We start from the raw sequence: 16,909 nt of genomic DNA on the forward strand, positions 1-16,909 counted from the left end.
TAAGCAAAACAACATAGTGAGCAACTGAGTAAAGCAAGGGCTCAATCTATCGACAACCCACCGTGCACAAAATCTATCCAAAAAATACATAAAACCAATATTCATTCTTACAACTGAACTAGGTTGGGGGCATTTGTCTCTAGAGCTCTTTCGTTGTCATTTGGGTGGTGGAAAGCTTCATGAATGTGTAATTCCACATGAGACATGTGGGTCTCAAAACCATCTAAGCGATTTTGAGGTTGCCGTTGAACCCTCTGAAGAATATGTCTTTGATTATGAAGAATATCCGTAAGAAAGCCGACCAAAGTTTGCGTCTGGGCAAGTTGGTACATCGAGTAAGATGATGGTGGATAAGAGGCTTCCAGGAGTGGCTAAGATTATAGCCATCCTCCCTATTGAAATTATTAGAGTGCTTTTCAATTTCTAAGCCTTCCCTGATGACGCAAGAATTATGAAAAGGGATATAGGTTAGGGTTTGAGCTTGGTCAAAGCAAATAAGGTGTTTGGTGTTAAAGAAGTGCTCAACTATAGCGGATTTAGCCACTCTATGATGGTTGTTATCGACAATGTGTTCCTTAAGGTGGGCTATGACCGAGCGATCTGTTTGGCCGATGTAAGACTTACCACAAGAACAAGGAATTTGGTATAACACTTGATCCTTGCATGGGGTCCGAGTCCTGACTTATCTTTGGCAGACCAAAATAATTGACTGAGGGTTCTATGGGGTTTGAAAATAGTCCTAATGTTCTTTTTGGAAAGAATCTTGCGATGATATCAGTGGTTCCTTTTATGTAAAGGAGATAGACTTGACTCACGTGCATGGACGGGTGAGACTCGAGAGGGATTGGGTTTAGGTTTAGGGTGAAAGGAAACATGGAAAGCTTTTTGAATTTGAGAGGTCGTGTAGCCAAAAAGAATACTTTGTACAAACAAAAGAAAATATTTGGGAAGTAACATTTTGGTTACTAAGTACGCGGCTTGTTGGGCTTCGTCAAAATTCATCATATCTTGAAGCTCTGTTTATCACTTTTCCTTAATCTTCCTCAGTTTAGATTTGTCAGTTGGTTTATCTTCATCCATCTTAAGTGTTTTTTTGTCTTAGGCCTGATTAATTTCTTGCTTAAAGATTGGCGTAGTCAGAAAGACATTGGGTTGTCCATCAAAGTATATTGGGTCCTCTTCATGTGGGTGATTCTATAGCCTCTTTCACTAACTTCTTATCCCATCCAATTGGACTGCTCTCGTACTAGGAATTGTCCCTCTCTGGAGGAAGGAGGAGTAGGTGATGACAGATGTCAAGACTCAAGACTAAGCTGTTTTAATTTTGCAATGCTGGGTATGATTCTTCCAAGTAGATTTTTGTCACTAAATGCTTTGTAGTGCATCCCTTATTCTTCAAATTGTCTTGCTAATCCCCCTTTTTCATGAATAATACTAGATGGAGAGTTGCATGATTTGGGAGAGAGGAGTAGTAGAATGGCGAATTTCCACTAACCCTAAATACAACTTGTTGCAAATTTGGCAATAGTTATAGAAAGTTGGCAGAAGGGGTGGAGCTCATTAATATGTCCTAGATTATTGGAATTTTGCAACAATTGCTATTAATAGAAAATATAATTTTTCATGGTCGTTCTCCCCAGCAAAGCCTAAGAGCTTCAAATTCGTGACAACAATTTGAATATCCCTTGGAAGGTGACCAACAAATGCTCTTTTCCTAGTGCCGATCAATTGCGTTGTGTAACTTGCTTTCTCATTCACTTGATCCTTTAACTCTTAATCAATGTATGAATCTATGATCTTGAGAATTGGGATTACCTTGTTTACCATTTAATAAGTTGGGTTGGCTATCTAGTTTGCTACGTTGTTGGTGTTGTCCTGACATCATGGAATGACTTTGATCTTCTTGAAGAGGCCACCCTTGTCCATTTTCCTTGGAATTCAAGCATCCATCCTAGACATATGAGGTTGAGTTGTGCAAATGCAGGGGAAATTATAAGGATGGAAATTATCTCAAAGTCTAGAAACCTTGGTGTATCTTACAAGTCCCTAATATGCAATCTATAAAAGATTGGAATTGTAAAAATATTTAAATTTCTAGTGATCTTATATAACCTATACAAAATTCTGGATATTTTTAAGGTATAATAATTTTATCTTATAAAATTGGGTGAATTATTTTTGAAAAAAATAGAAATTATTGAATCTTCTTTGCACCGAGAGGCGCCCTCCAACCGAATATATCCTAGATGATTGGAATTTTGCAACATTTGATATTAATAGAAAATTTAAATTTTCATGGCTGTTCTCCCCAACAAAGCCCGAGAGCTTCAAATTCTTGGCGACAATTTGAATATCCCTTGGAAGGTGACCAACAAATGCTCTTTTCCTAGGGCCATTCAATTGCCTTGTGTAACTTGCTTTCTCATTCACTTGATCCTTTTAACCCTTAATCAATGTATGAATCTATGATCTTGAGAATTGAGATTACCTTGTTTACCATTTAATATGTTGGGTTGGCTATCCAATTTGCTACATTGTTGGTGTTGCCCTGACATCATGGAATGATTTCGATTTTCTTGAAGAGGCCACCCTTGTCCATTTTCCTTGGAATTCAAGCATCCATCCTAGACATACGAGGTTGAGTTGTGCACACGTAGGGAAAATTTTAAGGATGGAAATTATCTCAAAGTCTAGAAACCTTGGTGTATCTTACTAGTCCCTAATATGCAATTTGTAAAATGTTTGGAATTGTAAAAATATTTAAATTTCTAGTGATCTTATATAATCTCTACAAAAATGCTGGCTATTTTTAAGGTAAAATAATTTTATCTTATAAAATTTGGGTGAATCATTTTTGAAAAAAAATATAAATTATTGAATTTTCTTTGCGCCGAGAGGCTCTCTCGAACCCAATATGGAAGAGATGTTGTAATGTTGTGTTATGTCAAACATTTGGACAAGGTCAAATTACCAGTGGTTTTCAAACTTCGAGTTTTGACAACCCATGGTTTTGGCATAGAAGGCCACAATGCAATCCTCATAGTTCTCATCCCTAAGCCACACTCAATTTGACTCCAACAGAACCCGAGTATGATTACTGGGGCGCTCCTAGAGTTAAGCCTAGGATGTTGAAGGTTCCAGTCCATGGTCTTGTCAATCATCCCTCGCCAAGTTCGAGTTCGGTGACCAACGAGAAGTCATTTGAAGCTGAATCCCAAGAAGGTTGTTTTGATATCAATTGATTCATAGACTCCCATATTGTCTTCAGAGAGCAAGAAGGTTGTGGCTCCCTTAAGGGATTAGGCTTTTGCGACTATTGAAATTCTGTTGGCTTTCTGAAGGTTTTTTGCTAAGAAGGGTGCACCTTTAAAGAATTTAAGGGTTATACATGACGTGAAGGCAAAGGCCGAAGATATACACCATCATTTTGCTAATCGTCAAGTTGTGGAGTCAATCCTTCAGAATGAGAAGGAATGCTTGAAGATCATCGAGGGGATAATGTCACTGCTTCTTAAACTTACGTAGTTCAGGTATGTATTCGAATGTTCTATGTTGTATTAAATTATATTTGAATATTTGGTTGAAAGCCTTTTCTAACTTTTGGTTTTGATCAAAGCCCTGTTCGAATCTAATGTTTGGCTGGACACCTTAGTTTGAATTTATAAAATACAATAGTCATATCATTCAAACTACATAAAAGGAAACAATTTGAAAAAATATAAGTTTCATAAGTTAGTTATATCAAAATTACAAGCTTTAAAATTTGAAACTTTTCATCAGATTGAAAAACTTAAACTTGTAATGTAATGACATGTGTTTAATTGGTGGTCTTATTTGGCAACATGTCTATACCTTTCACAATAACACTCACTTTATTTTCAAAGTAATGATTGTTTCTTGTGGTTTTATCAAAAGTTTGTAAGTATAACAACAAATTTCCATCGCCCCTTATCACTCTCGGAGATGTGATATCTATGATATGAATTGGTGAATCAAACTAGTAGTTGTTTGTGAGATATCAAAAGGTGAAGTGTTAAGATTAAAAATGTGAGTGAGAAATTTTAATTAACTATATATATATATATATATATATATATAGATATATAAACCAACAGATCCATCTTCACTTAGGATCTATCAAGCGTCGAGAGGGATTAAATCTCTCAAGGTGCAAACCTTTCCTCAAGTTTTGCAATAGAAAGAGAGGTTTGCAACTCGAGAGATTTGATCCCTCTTGATGCTTAATAGATTGGGAGTTAAGACAAATCTAGGTTGGATTTAGAAGTAGCATGGAAAATTAACCCAACTGCGAATATTAACCCCTACGCTTGATTATGAGCCATGAATTGGGAGTCTCCCTCAATTTCCATTCTCCGTAGACCTAGTTTTTGATAGGTTTTAATATCTCCCATTGAGGCTGTTGCCATTGCTTGATTATTTGTGTCTATCACTATGTCTACATATAGATTGCCGCAATATTCCCATTTCTGTTTATTGGGACCCTTTCGGTGTTGGCATTAAGAGTCTGTAAAAATATTTAAGAATAGGGAAATAATGCTAGAAATAGATATACACACAAGATTTTACCTAGTAAAACCCTAACAATTTGTTAAGAAAACATCTACGAGCAAGGCAAGGATTTTATTATCAAGATAAAAATTACAATTAGGCTTACCACCTCTTCAATCTCTTGGGCTTCATAAATGAGGTAGGCATTGTTACATATGTTATGATAATTATCATTTTGGTTTTGTAAGCCAACACTGTTAGGGCAACCATAACAAAATTCACTCAGGTAAATTTGGTGTCTACATTTTCTTTAATTGTTATCATACTCTAACAATCTCCACAAGCTTCCTGATACCTTGCCAAAGTCCTTTCACACCTCTTTTGTAAGCCAAGAGAATCCAAACACTACTATAACTTCTCTAACAACATTGGTTTTATAAACATGTTTGCATAACTTTCTTCAATGTGGATCTTTTTGAGATCTACTTCACCTTCATCAATAACTTGTCTTACAAAATGGTACTTTATATCAATATGGGCTTCATAAATGAAGTAGGCATCGTTACCTTAGTTATGATAACGATCATTTTGGTTTTGCAAACCAACATTGTTAGAGCAACTGTAACAAAAATTTACTTAGGTGTACTTAGGTGAATTTGGTGCTTACATTTTCTTTTAATTGTTATCATCTTTAACAATCTCCACCTTGACAACAAGTTTCTTGATACCTTGCCAAAGTCCTTTCACACCTCTTTTGTAAGCCAAGAGAATCCAAACACTATTGTATCTTCTCTAACAACACTGGTTTTGTAAACATGTCTGCATAGCTTTCTTGAGTATGGGCCTTTTCGAGATCTACTCCACCTCCATCAATAACTTGTCTTACAAAACGGTACTTTATATCAAAATGCTTAGTGAAACGATTATTTACAGGTTTCACATTATTCATCTTGATTTTCACAAGTATTTTCTCAACATGCTTGTGTTGTGAAAACCCGAGCTTACCATCTTTTCTGTCCCTGTGTATTTTAATGCCCATGATTTGTTTTGCTGCTCCTAGATCCTTCGTATAGGTTCTAGCCATTTGAGTCTTCAACTTGTTGATCTCTTTTTTCCATGCTTTTGCTTGCAACAAGCATACCATCAACATATAACACTAAGATAATAAATATATGATTCAAACTTTTGAAGTAGATACAATGGTCATACTCGTTTCTAGTATAACTCTGGCTCATCATGAAGGAATCAAATTTCTTATACCATCGTCTAGATGATTGCTTTAGGCTATATAATGATTGCTTGAGCTTTCAAATTAACCTTCTGTTGTGATCTTACACAAAACCTTTTGGCTGTTCCATGCAAATCTCCTCATCCAAATCTCCATGCAAGAATGTCGTTTTAACATCTAATTACTCTAGTGCAATCGCAATACAAATAGATACAAGTTTAACAACTTTTGAAATTATTTCATGGAAATCTATACCTTCCATTTGAGAGTAACCTTTTGCAACCAATTTTTCTTTATACCTTTCAACATTATCATCAACGCCTTTCTTCAATTTGTAGATCCACTTACATCCAACAACTTTTTCATCTTTAGGAAGTTATACCTAGTGCCATGTTTTTTTTTTAAAATAAGGCATCCATTTCTTCCTTCATCACCACTTTCCATTTGGCAGTATTGTATCATCTACTACTTCTTGATAATAAGAAAGGTTCCTCATCATCAATTACCAAAGCAATTGATGAAATAAATTCGATAGACCTTTTAGGAGGATTTCTCTTTCATGTAAGTCTTCTTGGTGTAGTTTTTGGAATTTCCACATTTTCCTAAATGTCTTTAGCTTCTACAACTTCTTTATCATAAGAAGCTTCTTCATGCCTCCTTTTGTCTGTGATGGTTTTGTCTCAAATTGAATTTGTTGATTTTGAGGTACTTGTTCTTGTTTCAAAACATCTTCTACACTGTTTGATTTAATAGGAGGAGATTCATCAAATATCATATCTCTGTTGATGATGATTTTGTAGGAAGTAGCATCCCACAATCTATATCCCTTAGCAACATCATCACAACCAACAAAGATATATTTCTTTGATCCAGGGTCTAATTTAGAACACTAATTCTTAGAAGTAAGAGCACATGCTTCACAACCCATTTTCTTTTTATTAAGTTTAAATAATCGTTGGGATGACCCATCCATACCTCTTCAAGGACTAATTTATTGCAATTGACGGTGATTGATTTACAATAGAACAGGTGATAGTTACTACTTCTGCCCACAGCTCTTTTTGCAAATTGGCATTGTTGAGCACGCATCTTGCTCTTTGTAGAAGAGTCTCGTGCATCTGTTCTGCTATGCCTTTTTGCTGGGGGGTATATGTATAGTTGTTTTTTGTCTTACAATCCAGCTTCTTTGCAATACTGTTTGAATTCTAAAGAAGTGAACTGGCCTTCGTTATCCATTCTTAAACATTTGATTGTTTTGCCAATTTTCTTTTCTACCGTTACTTGAAATTGATTAAATGTATTAAATAGATCAACTTTTCTTTTCAAAACATAAACCCACACTTTTCGAGAGAAATCATCTATAAATATACCGAAATATGATGATCCTCGAAAACAAACTATAGGGTATGGCCGCCAAACATCTAAGTGAATGTAATCAAGAGTACCTTTACTAATATGACTACCTACTTAAAACTTCGCTCTACACTATTTTCAAAATATGCAATGATTACGTAAATTACAAAATTCAAATTCATAGATTTTACATTTGGAAGTGATTTGCAATTTATTGCTCATACGACCCAGTCACTGATGCCATAAAATGAGTGGATTCTACTGCCTCCTTAGATGCCTTTGCTGTTTTGTTGATCTGATCTATCCAACTTGTAAAGGTTTCCTGTGTTTGTAGCCTTCATGACCACTCAAACACCCTTCGATTGACCTGTAAACTGTGAACTTATAACCACCCCCAGAATCGAAATTTCCCAAAGAAATTAAATTCTTCTTTAGTTCAGGCACATGTCTAACATTTGTTAATGTTATTATAATATGGTCAAACATTTTAATTTTTACGTTTCCCATCCCAACAATTTTACAAGAAATGTTATTTGCCATAAAAACAATTCTGCCATCAACAACTTCATATGATGAAAATCAATTTCTATTTGGACATGTCTGATGAGAAGCACTAGAATCTTATTGCCATTCTTCATAGTATTGAAGAATAAATTAAATAGACAAAAATTCATCAATCCTAGCTGAACCTAATTCAATTGAGTTTGCCTTCTTTTTTGAATCTTCCTTGGATTTCTGTCTCTTCCAACAATCCTTCTTGAGATGCCTTAACTTGTTGTAATTCCAACATTTAATCCTGCTCTTCTTGCCTTTTGACTTTGATCTGGATGCATCTCTGGAGTCTTGACTTATCTCCTTTTCTCTAGAGCAACCTTTAGCTACTGTTGCTTCTGGTCTGGAGGTTTCAATATTTGATTTCTTCTGCACCTCCTCAGATAACAATGCTCCAACAACAGTATCGAATTCAAGAGTCTCATTTGTATTGAAGCTAACAGAAGTTTTTTAGATGATTCCACGAGTCAGGCAATGAACATATTAATGTAACTACCTTATCTTTGTCATCATGATTAACATCCATGCTATTCAATTGGAAAATAACAATATTAAACACATTCAAGTGATACAATTTTCGCACCTTCTTTCATTTTCAAACCATAAAGCTGCCTCTTCAAGTAGATTTGATTCTTCAAGGATTTTGTCATATAGAGGCCTTCTAACTTGGTCCACAAGCCTGTTGTTACTTCTCCAATAATGTTAAACAAGACATAATCAAGTTGTGTTGAGGGCTTTGGCATCCAGGTCCTCCCACTCATCGGTCATTGTTGCAGGTTTGTTTCTCTTTCTGCCTAATGCCTTATGCAACTCTTGTTCTACTAGTATCCCGTATTTTAAGTTTCCACAACTAGAATTTTCAACTTAGAATTTAACAATATTTGTCATTTTCACCATTATCCTCTACACATAGCCTCTCCTTCCACATTGATTTTCATCACTAGATGTGTCGGTTTGGAACAACAATAAATACTTTACAAAACCTTGTTTTATCAAAAAATTGTTTAGAAGTCCAGTTTCACAAACTTTGTTTCTCAAACCCCCAGAAACCCCCTTTCAGAGTTGGTTTCTTTAAGGTTTTGATATAAATAATTAAATATATGTGTTTCTCTCCCCCTTTCTCTCTAAATAGGGTTTTTGTCTTAAAATAATTTTTTGTTTTGAGGAACTCTATAGATTTTTTCTTTCTCAAATTATCATCTCCACATGAAAAATGACTCTCACATGCAATGTTTACCTTTGTCTCATGGGCTCGGTTTTCAGCTTCAACTTGTTGATTTCTCTGCAACTTCCACACTTTGTGCAGTATTTTTTTCCCACTTGGTTAGGGTGTCAACTCAGCCTTCTTTTTAACTCAGTCAAAATTTTGACTCTGTTGGAACCTATGGCTAGAGCGTCTGATGCTCTGCCACCCTTCCACTGTGAGGGTTTTGGTGGTCTCTGCAGCCTTTGCTCTAACTTGATGCTCGCACTCACCATTTGCGTGTCGGCCTCCACTGCGTGCTGCTTTGCTGTAGTTTGATTTTATGGCTGTACTCTCAAACAACTAATGCAATGTGCTTGACCTCTGACATTGACTAACCAGAACGTGGCTCTGATAGCTTTGATGTGTCACTCTCTTCTGTCAAATTTTACTTTCTGTGGTTTTGCCATTTTGGCGGGGTACACTATGAGTCTGCAAACAACAGTTAAATCCTCCAACAGGCATAACTGCAGGCTCCTTTTCATGCAACCACCTCCAATGGACAATTTTCTTCTTCTTTAATGGAATTGTGGTTCCTTTGGGTCCACGAGTTCCTCTGCAATGTGACTTGGTAACATAGTAAGTTCTTTGTGCTGCAACTCCTTAAGTTGATTTTGATCCCTCGGGCTCTAATACCACTTGTTGTATTTGGATTTTGTAAAAATATTTAAGATAGAGAAATAATGACAGAAATAGATAGTACCCACAAGATTTTATGTCGTGAAACCCCAATGATTTGTCAAAAAAACATTCATGGGCAAGGCGAGGATTTTATTATTAGGAGAAAATTTGCAATTTAGGATTACCACATCTTTAACCTATTGGGCTTCATAAATGAAGTAGGCAATGTTACATTGATTATGATAACCATCATTTTGGTTTGATAAACCAACACTGTTAGAGTAACCTCAACAAAATTTAGGTAAATTCGGTTTTTGCATTTTCTTTTAGTTGTTGTCATACTTTATCATCCAGTAGCTGCCTTCACCAGATTTCCTAATGTACCCTTATCAAAATTTAACTCAAGTTCCTCCATTGGGGGCTGGGTTGCCGTTGTACCTGTTGAGGACCAGTGTTTTGCAGTCAAAATTAAATTTGGTGTTTTTATGAATTTTCCTCATTTGTTTTCATATACCAATCTCCTAGAGTGTTATTTGTGAAGTATAATACCCAATGATTTATTTGGTTTAATTTAATCTGCTGTATAGAGTATGTGTGGAGTGACCCTTCATCTATGTTATATGCCCTTTATTTCAGTTTTTCAGATTTCTAGTTTTTGAACTCTTCGGCTAAGTTATTTTATGCTCTTACATTATTTAAATTTATTTGGTCTTTGGGTCTTTGAAAGCTACTATGACCCTTCAGATGCTTTGGATTATATTTCTGTTAGTGCAACTATTTTGTAGATTTTGATTCTCTTACTCTTGCTGATTATGTGCAGATAGGGCAGAGTCACCCTACAGGTCTTACTAGCAATCTATTGAAGCTTTTTGAGCCACGACCTCCGCTTGAATATAAGCCGCCACCAGAGAAGAGAAAATTGCCACCATACACTGGTACAGTTAAACTTTCTGCTTATGGTCTTTCTGAGTCTTCTTTCTGAGGTGTACATTTTGTCAAACAATGGTTTGTTTTTGGCCTTTAACATTCCCTGTTAATTAGTTGAATGTGCGAGCCATAATCATCATGTTTGCTATAACATAAATCACTAGCAAGGGTGGGTTCTTTTCTTTTAAGTTTTGAAGAACTAAAGATCAAGAGAATGAGTCAATCTCTAAATTTAGAGATCCTCTTCGACAGTTCCCTAAGCTGGAATGCTAGCTTGCTTGCTTGTGTGGGGATGCAGAAAATATAATTTAGGATATGGGGTTGGCTAGCTTAATTGTTGGGTTTGAGTCTGTTCAGGGTTCATGTCCTTTATTTCAGGTCGACATAATTTTGTTTTTCCTGATTTTTTAATGATGCCAAGATCTTGCAAAGTTCTTTTAGGGAATTTATTTGTGCTTTACTATGCAATTTGATTTATAAATCTCCATTTTAGTTGTCAGATTGCTTTTGAGGTTTGCTGCTGGCAAATAAATTTATCTTTTCGTGGGCAGGGATGGCACAATTTGTCCAAAATTTTGCAGAGCCAGGAGATACTGAATATGCTCCTCCTGTTCCACATGTTGAAACTCCGGTATATTATATCATTCTTTGGCTTTTATTTGTATAGACAATAGAATTAGAGGACTCTTGAATTTGTATGATGCGCAAAGCATTACATTCAATTTTTGAACGTGTTCATTTCTATCTTCTGACTTTGTAAATGAGGTCAAATCATATCATATACATTCTTAAGAGGGTTATTCTTTCCTGTTTTCATCTTCTGATTAAAAAACTTTATTTTCCAAGGCATTAAATGATTACTGTGGGACTATTCCTAGATTCTTATCATATGTAGAAGAAATTTTACTGTGTAGGGTTTTAGGATATGCTGAATTGCTCTATGAATGCCTGATATAGGTGTAATACATGAATTATATTCTTATAATAGTTTTGTGAAATTGACAGTAACATGGAGTCTGACAATAAGAATTTCAAAGGAAGAAGAAAAGAATCATCTCTCTCTCTGTGTGTGTGTGTGTGTGTGCGTGTGCTGCGCGCCTGCACGCACATTAATGGCAATTCTAAGTTTTCCAATAATTATTAATGGCAATTCCAAGACACATTTCCAATAATGGTTACTAGCAATATTGAATAATATAATATGATTTGTTGAATTGAGGCTTCTGTGATCCATAATATTTATAAGTAGGACTTCGACGTAAATCACATAAAGAGAGATTTGTCGACGCGTTTCGAACCAACTAGTGTGGTCCATCGTCAGGACAAGTTGAAGAAACAGATCCAGCTTAGCAAGTTAAATAGTCTGAGCAGAGCCTCCAACGGCTAACTTGACCACACTAGTTGGTTCGAAACACGTCGACAAATGTCTCTCTTTATGTGATTTACGCCGAAGTCCTACTTATAAATAATATGATTTCTTTGGTTCCTGCAGTTTAACCGGCAAAGTGGTTATCCCAAGGAGGGTTTCAAAAGTGAATATTGGATTTCTTAGAAGTTCAATGTTTTGCCATGACTGCATCAATGCCAGATAAGAAAGCAGCCCACAGTAAACTAGTTATGTTTCTTTCTTGTTGAATAAAATTTCTTGTTTTTTGTTTAATTCCGGGAACATTAACATCTGAGACAGACAGCATCAGAACGATAAAAAATGTTGTGCTGTTGTGATACTCAGTTACATGATGAAAACATCCAATTATGAGATCTTCTATGCTTTTGCGGTGATCAAGGACAGCTATTAATTGCCACAGGTTGCAATTTTGCTGTGATGTCGTTTTATTTGACATGCTTAATTGAAGCCTGTAGAAGAAATAATAGCCAGCTTGAAGTCAATCTAGTCACATTGCAGCAACTGTTGATCCCTTTTCCTTTATCCCTATTTTTTGTCCCATTATTTTTGGTGATGATGAAAATATTTGATCATTTGCTCACAGGTTGCAATTCTTTTGTGATTTTATTTGACAAGCTTACTTGAAGCTTTGGGGATAAATAGTAGCGAGCATGAAGGAAATCCAAATACAATTGCAGCAGTAGTTGATTCCTTTTCCCATATGCCTACTTTGTTAAGTCACATTATTTTGTATGATTTTGATTACCCGCTTATTAAATAAGTGGTGGTGAGGAAATTTGTTTTAATTTTAACCTACTCTCTGTTCATATGAATTTTATTTATATATTGAACTCTACCATTTTTTCAAAATATATATATGTTAGGCATTAGCATAAAACTGCACTGACGTGTGTAAACAGATCAATGAGTCTGAATAGTTGGTAGGGCCTACCTCACTTCTCATCATACCATAGTGTTGTTCTGGGTAATTGCATAGGGTAGAAAATGGAGAGTGAAATTGGGTTTCAACCTAAGTCACCTGACACGGGACATGAAGGACACAGGGATTTGAGTGTCGGACACAGACACATTGACCCCCTAGAACAGGACAGATTCGGACACGTTATATATATATATATATATTAAAAATTAGATATTTCTTACACAAATTCTCATTCATGATTCAAATTCATTGATTCAAACATAGATCTTCATCTAGATGTAAGTTTTACAAAGTAACATTATGCATACAAATACACTTGTGACATAAATGATATATCATAATACATATTCAATTCATCAATGATCCAATAGGAGAAAGACAAGATAGTAAGAGACTGTAGTTTTCTCATTAAGTCATCAAAATCAAAATGTGTTACATAGGTAGTGCAATGCCAATGGAAAATAGAAATAGCAAATACAAGCCTCAAGGCAGTAGGTAGCTCACGAGTCATCAATCCTTATCATCAAAATCAGCATCACTGTACTCATCATCATGGTCACCACTGCTCTCCTCTGCTGCATCCTCCTCTGTATCCAATGTCATCTCTGCATCTGCTGCATACTCCTCCTCTGTATCCCCTTCCTTTGCCCCTTCCCTTCTGCCCTTGATTGAGCCATGGATGCTGTAAAAAAATAAAGAAAAAATGCACATGCAAATTGCTGTAATAAAAATGCAAAAAAGGAGAAAAAATGCACTTACCTGTTGCTTGAATTGCCTCCAAAATGCTCCCACACCTTTTGCTTTTCGCTCTCACACACCCACAACAAACCCACAGCAAGAGAGAATGAGTATTGTGAAGTTAGAATGGCCCAAATCGGCTTTTTATGGCCGCGCGGAGATAAAAAAACATGACAAGTGTCCTGGAATCGGGACACGAGTTGTTCTGAATGGGACATGCTCGGACACGATCCGGAGGACACATGTCCCACCTAATCGTGTCCAATTCACCTGATTCAGGACAAGTGAGGTCTGGGCAACGAGTCTGGTCGCTCTCACACACCCACAACAAACCCACAGCAAGAGAGAATGAGTATTGTGAAGTTAGAATGGCCCAAATCGGCTTTTTATGGCCGCGCGGAGATAAAAAAACATGACAAGTGTCCTGGAATCGGGACACGAGTTGTCCTGAATGGGACATGCTCGGACACGATCCGGAGGACACATGTCCCACCTAATCGTGTCCAATTCACCTGATTCAGGACACGTGAGGTCTGGGCAACGAGTCTGGTTTCTTACGTTTCAACCTAGAAGGTGAACCTTGATAATAAGCAGAAGAAAAAAAATCAACACTGTTTTTTTTAAATGCATTACTTTTAGATGAATTGAAATGATGCCTTTGAAAATTGAACTAGATAACAATGTTGCAATATAAAAATTAGAGGTCTGGCAAATAAATAATAAGAGAGGTTTCTTATGAATTTTATTTATATCATCGGACTCTTTTCTACCATTTTTTGAAAAAGGATTTTAGGCATTGCCATAAAGCTGCACTAACGTGTGTAAAGCTTTAACAGATCAATGAATAGTTGATAGCGCCTACCTCACTTCTCATCATACCAGTGTTATTCTGGATAATTACATAGGGTAGAAAATGGAGACTGAAATCATATTTCAACCTAGAAAGTGAACCTTGATAAGCAGAAGAAAGAAACCAACACTTTTTAAAATGAATTATTGTTAGTTAATTGGAAATGATGGCTTGAAATAGATAATAAGGATGCAATAGAAAGAATAGAGGTCTGGCAAATAAATAATAACATTGTGTTTTCTAGATATAAAGTATAGAATAATCTAATGTTTTTGGGCTCAAATTACATTGCTGTTTCTCGATGATGAATCTGATTGACGTGCAAATATTTATTTTCAGATTTCAAGGCTCTTTAAAAATTCTGATACCTGTCAGTGTTCTCCAGTTTACCATACCCCAAAAAGTCTGACAATTATCTGACTATGGCAGTTAATCTGAATGTATTATTTTTTTTTAACAAAGTCGTCTACTCGTATATTAAAAAACCAACAGTCCAGTATTCTGGTACAAAAGAGGGAAATTTTGGGAGCTGAGGTTCAAAATTGGGTTCGCAGACCCATAATCCTCGTAGCTTCTATTGATTAAACACAGAACTAGAAATAAACGGCTATATTGTCTGACAAAATAGCCTCCTAGCCAACAAAATTTACAATGCATAAGTATCAAGGGGAGTGCTGGGTAACAGAGTCATCCGGGAGAGGCCCTCTCCTGCTTGCTCTAGTTGAGGCTTCAGCCTGCTGGCTTTCGGTGAGGGAGCGAAGATGGTCTATGGCAGCTTCCATGTGAATGCAACGGTCTTTTAAATCTTCGATCTCTTTCTTCCTTTTCTCCAATTTTTTGCGCTTGGAATTTCTATCAGCATGATAATCCTCGGTCAGCTCCTTCACCTGTTTGTTCAATGCATTTATCATGATTACATGAGCTTTACACATGTTACAGTCCTTATTGTTGAAGATGTTTCCCATAGAATTCCTGGGCTGAGCCTGATTAGCAGGTTGATTTTGCTGATCCGCCATTCTGAATTGGGATTCTAAATCAGCAGTACCCCGAGGAGTTTATGAAGTGGCAGTGTGCGTGAGAACGATACCACTGATCTGCTTGCTCGCTGGATTAGTTGCCAAGGGCCTCAGAACGAAGCTAGAGACAAAAACCAGACAGTTAGCAATGATGAAAGCACTATAGTGGAAAAAAACGTTTACCCAGGATGATGGATGAGCGGCTGAGTTCTGAATCGAGGTGAGCGCCTTCAGACGATGCCTGGGATTTGGAAGGGCACTGTAGGCTCTGAGAAACTGAGAGTCTTGACTGCAAACCGAGAGGGGCTCGGTGTTGTCTTTGAGCAAGAAACTGCCCTTATGATCCTGAGATGATCCTTCTAACTGAAGCTCCCGCCTGTAGAGAACCCTTCGCCTCTGATTCTGATCACCATGAGTTGTGAAAGTCCTGAGGGAATCGCTGTCTTTTATAGGAACGAAGAGGGCTCGCTCATGCTTGAATCGAGCAGTGGTAAATCTATTTTTGAAGTCCGGGAGATCTTTGGGGTTGCTTTTCCCCTGTCCTTGGAGTCTGTCTTCAGCATGGGCGTGATCACGCCCTGAGATATTGTCTGGGTTGATTTTTGTGAGGATCCCCGTCTTGCCTGTATTCCTCGAATCCGGAGACCGATGCACTGTCCCGTAACTCCTGTTTTGACAGTCGAGGAGGATATGGTATGATGAAGATAAGATAATCTCAATCCAGCAGCTTTGAAACGGATGCCTGAGGTGACCAATTGTCCTTTGCAAAGGGAGGACGTCTTTACTATGGAATATCCCTGTCATATATTTCATTGTTTTCCTTGACCTGGCCCTTGAGTCTTCCCGTGGCTTTGTTTGCCTGCTCGTCAGCTTCCGCATTGTTGTTTCTTAAAACGTGCTTGTAAGTCACTTTGCTGATGCCCTTGATCTGATCCATAATTCGGCCTTTGATTCTGTTTAAGGCGATTTGACTGAAATCTTTTCCGGAGTTCATTGCTGCAATGATGATCGCTGAGTCTCCAATGACTAAGAGATTTTGAATGCCTAACTTCAGGGCGATGGAGATCCCCAACAAAAGGCTATAAGCCTCAGCCTTATTATTCGTCATGGTGCCCAAACCCCACTCGTAAGTAACAATTATTTTCCCTTGAGGATCTCTTATTATTCCCCCGGCTCCAGCTCTGCCTGGGTTATTTTTCGAAGCCCCGTCAAAGAAAAGCGTGAACCGCTTTTGGTTTTGGACCCAACTGTGGATTTCCTCCTTTGTCCCTCTGAGTTTCCAATCATTCTGCCCTGCTCCTATTCTTGACATGTTTTTTGTTCTTGTTTTGCAATTGAATCTCCCGATCCATTCCTTTACCCTATCCTCTTTGTATTCCGGGTCTGCATGAGAAATCCCATTAGCTTCAATTGTTTCAGCGATAATAGCAGTTGTTTTAGCCAGAATGCTAGCTATACTAGGTTTCTTGTTTTTGAATATACATTCGTTCCTGGCTAACCATAACTGCCAGCAGAGGTTTGAAGGGATGCTGGTCCATATCC

At 37.0% G+C, this 16,909-nt stretch overlaps 1 protein-coding gene across 2 annotated transcripts in view; it reads left to right on the forward strand.

Moving 5' to 3' along the window:
* Positions 1 to 16,909, forward strand: part of LOC149265002 (U1 small nuclear ribonucleoprotein 70 kDa-like) — a 37,800-nt gene that overhangs the window by 11,253 nt on the left and 9,638 nt on the right. For both annotated transcript variants that reach the window (XM_089429069.1, XM_089429065.1), the window contains exons 2-3: positions 10,327 to 10,441; positions 10,985 to 11,064. In XM_089429069.1, the coding sequence (XP_089285195.1) occupies positions 10,327 to 10,441; positions 10,985 to 11,064 (195 nt within the window). The remainder of the gene's footprint in view (positions 1 to 10,326; positions 10,442 to 10,984; positions 11,065 to 16,909) is intronic.

The sequence above is a fragment of the Pinus tabuliformis genome, chromosome 6, assembly GCF_031772625.1.
Source record: "Pinus tabuliformis cultivar Carrire ecotype Pingquan chromosome 6, CPIR1, whole genome shotgun sequence".
Taxonomy (NCBI): Eukaryota; Viridiplantae; Streptophyta; class Pinopsida; order Pinales; family Pinaceae; genus Pinus; species Pinus tabuliformis.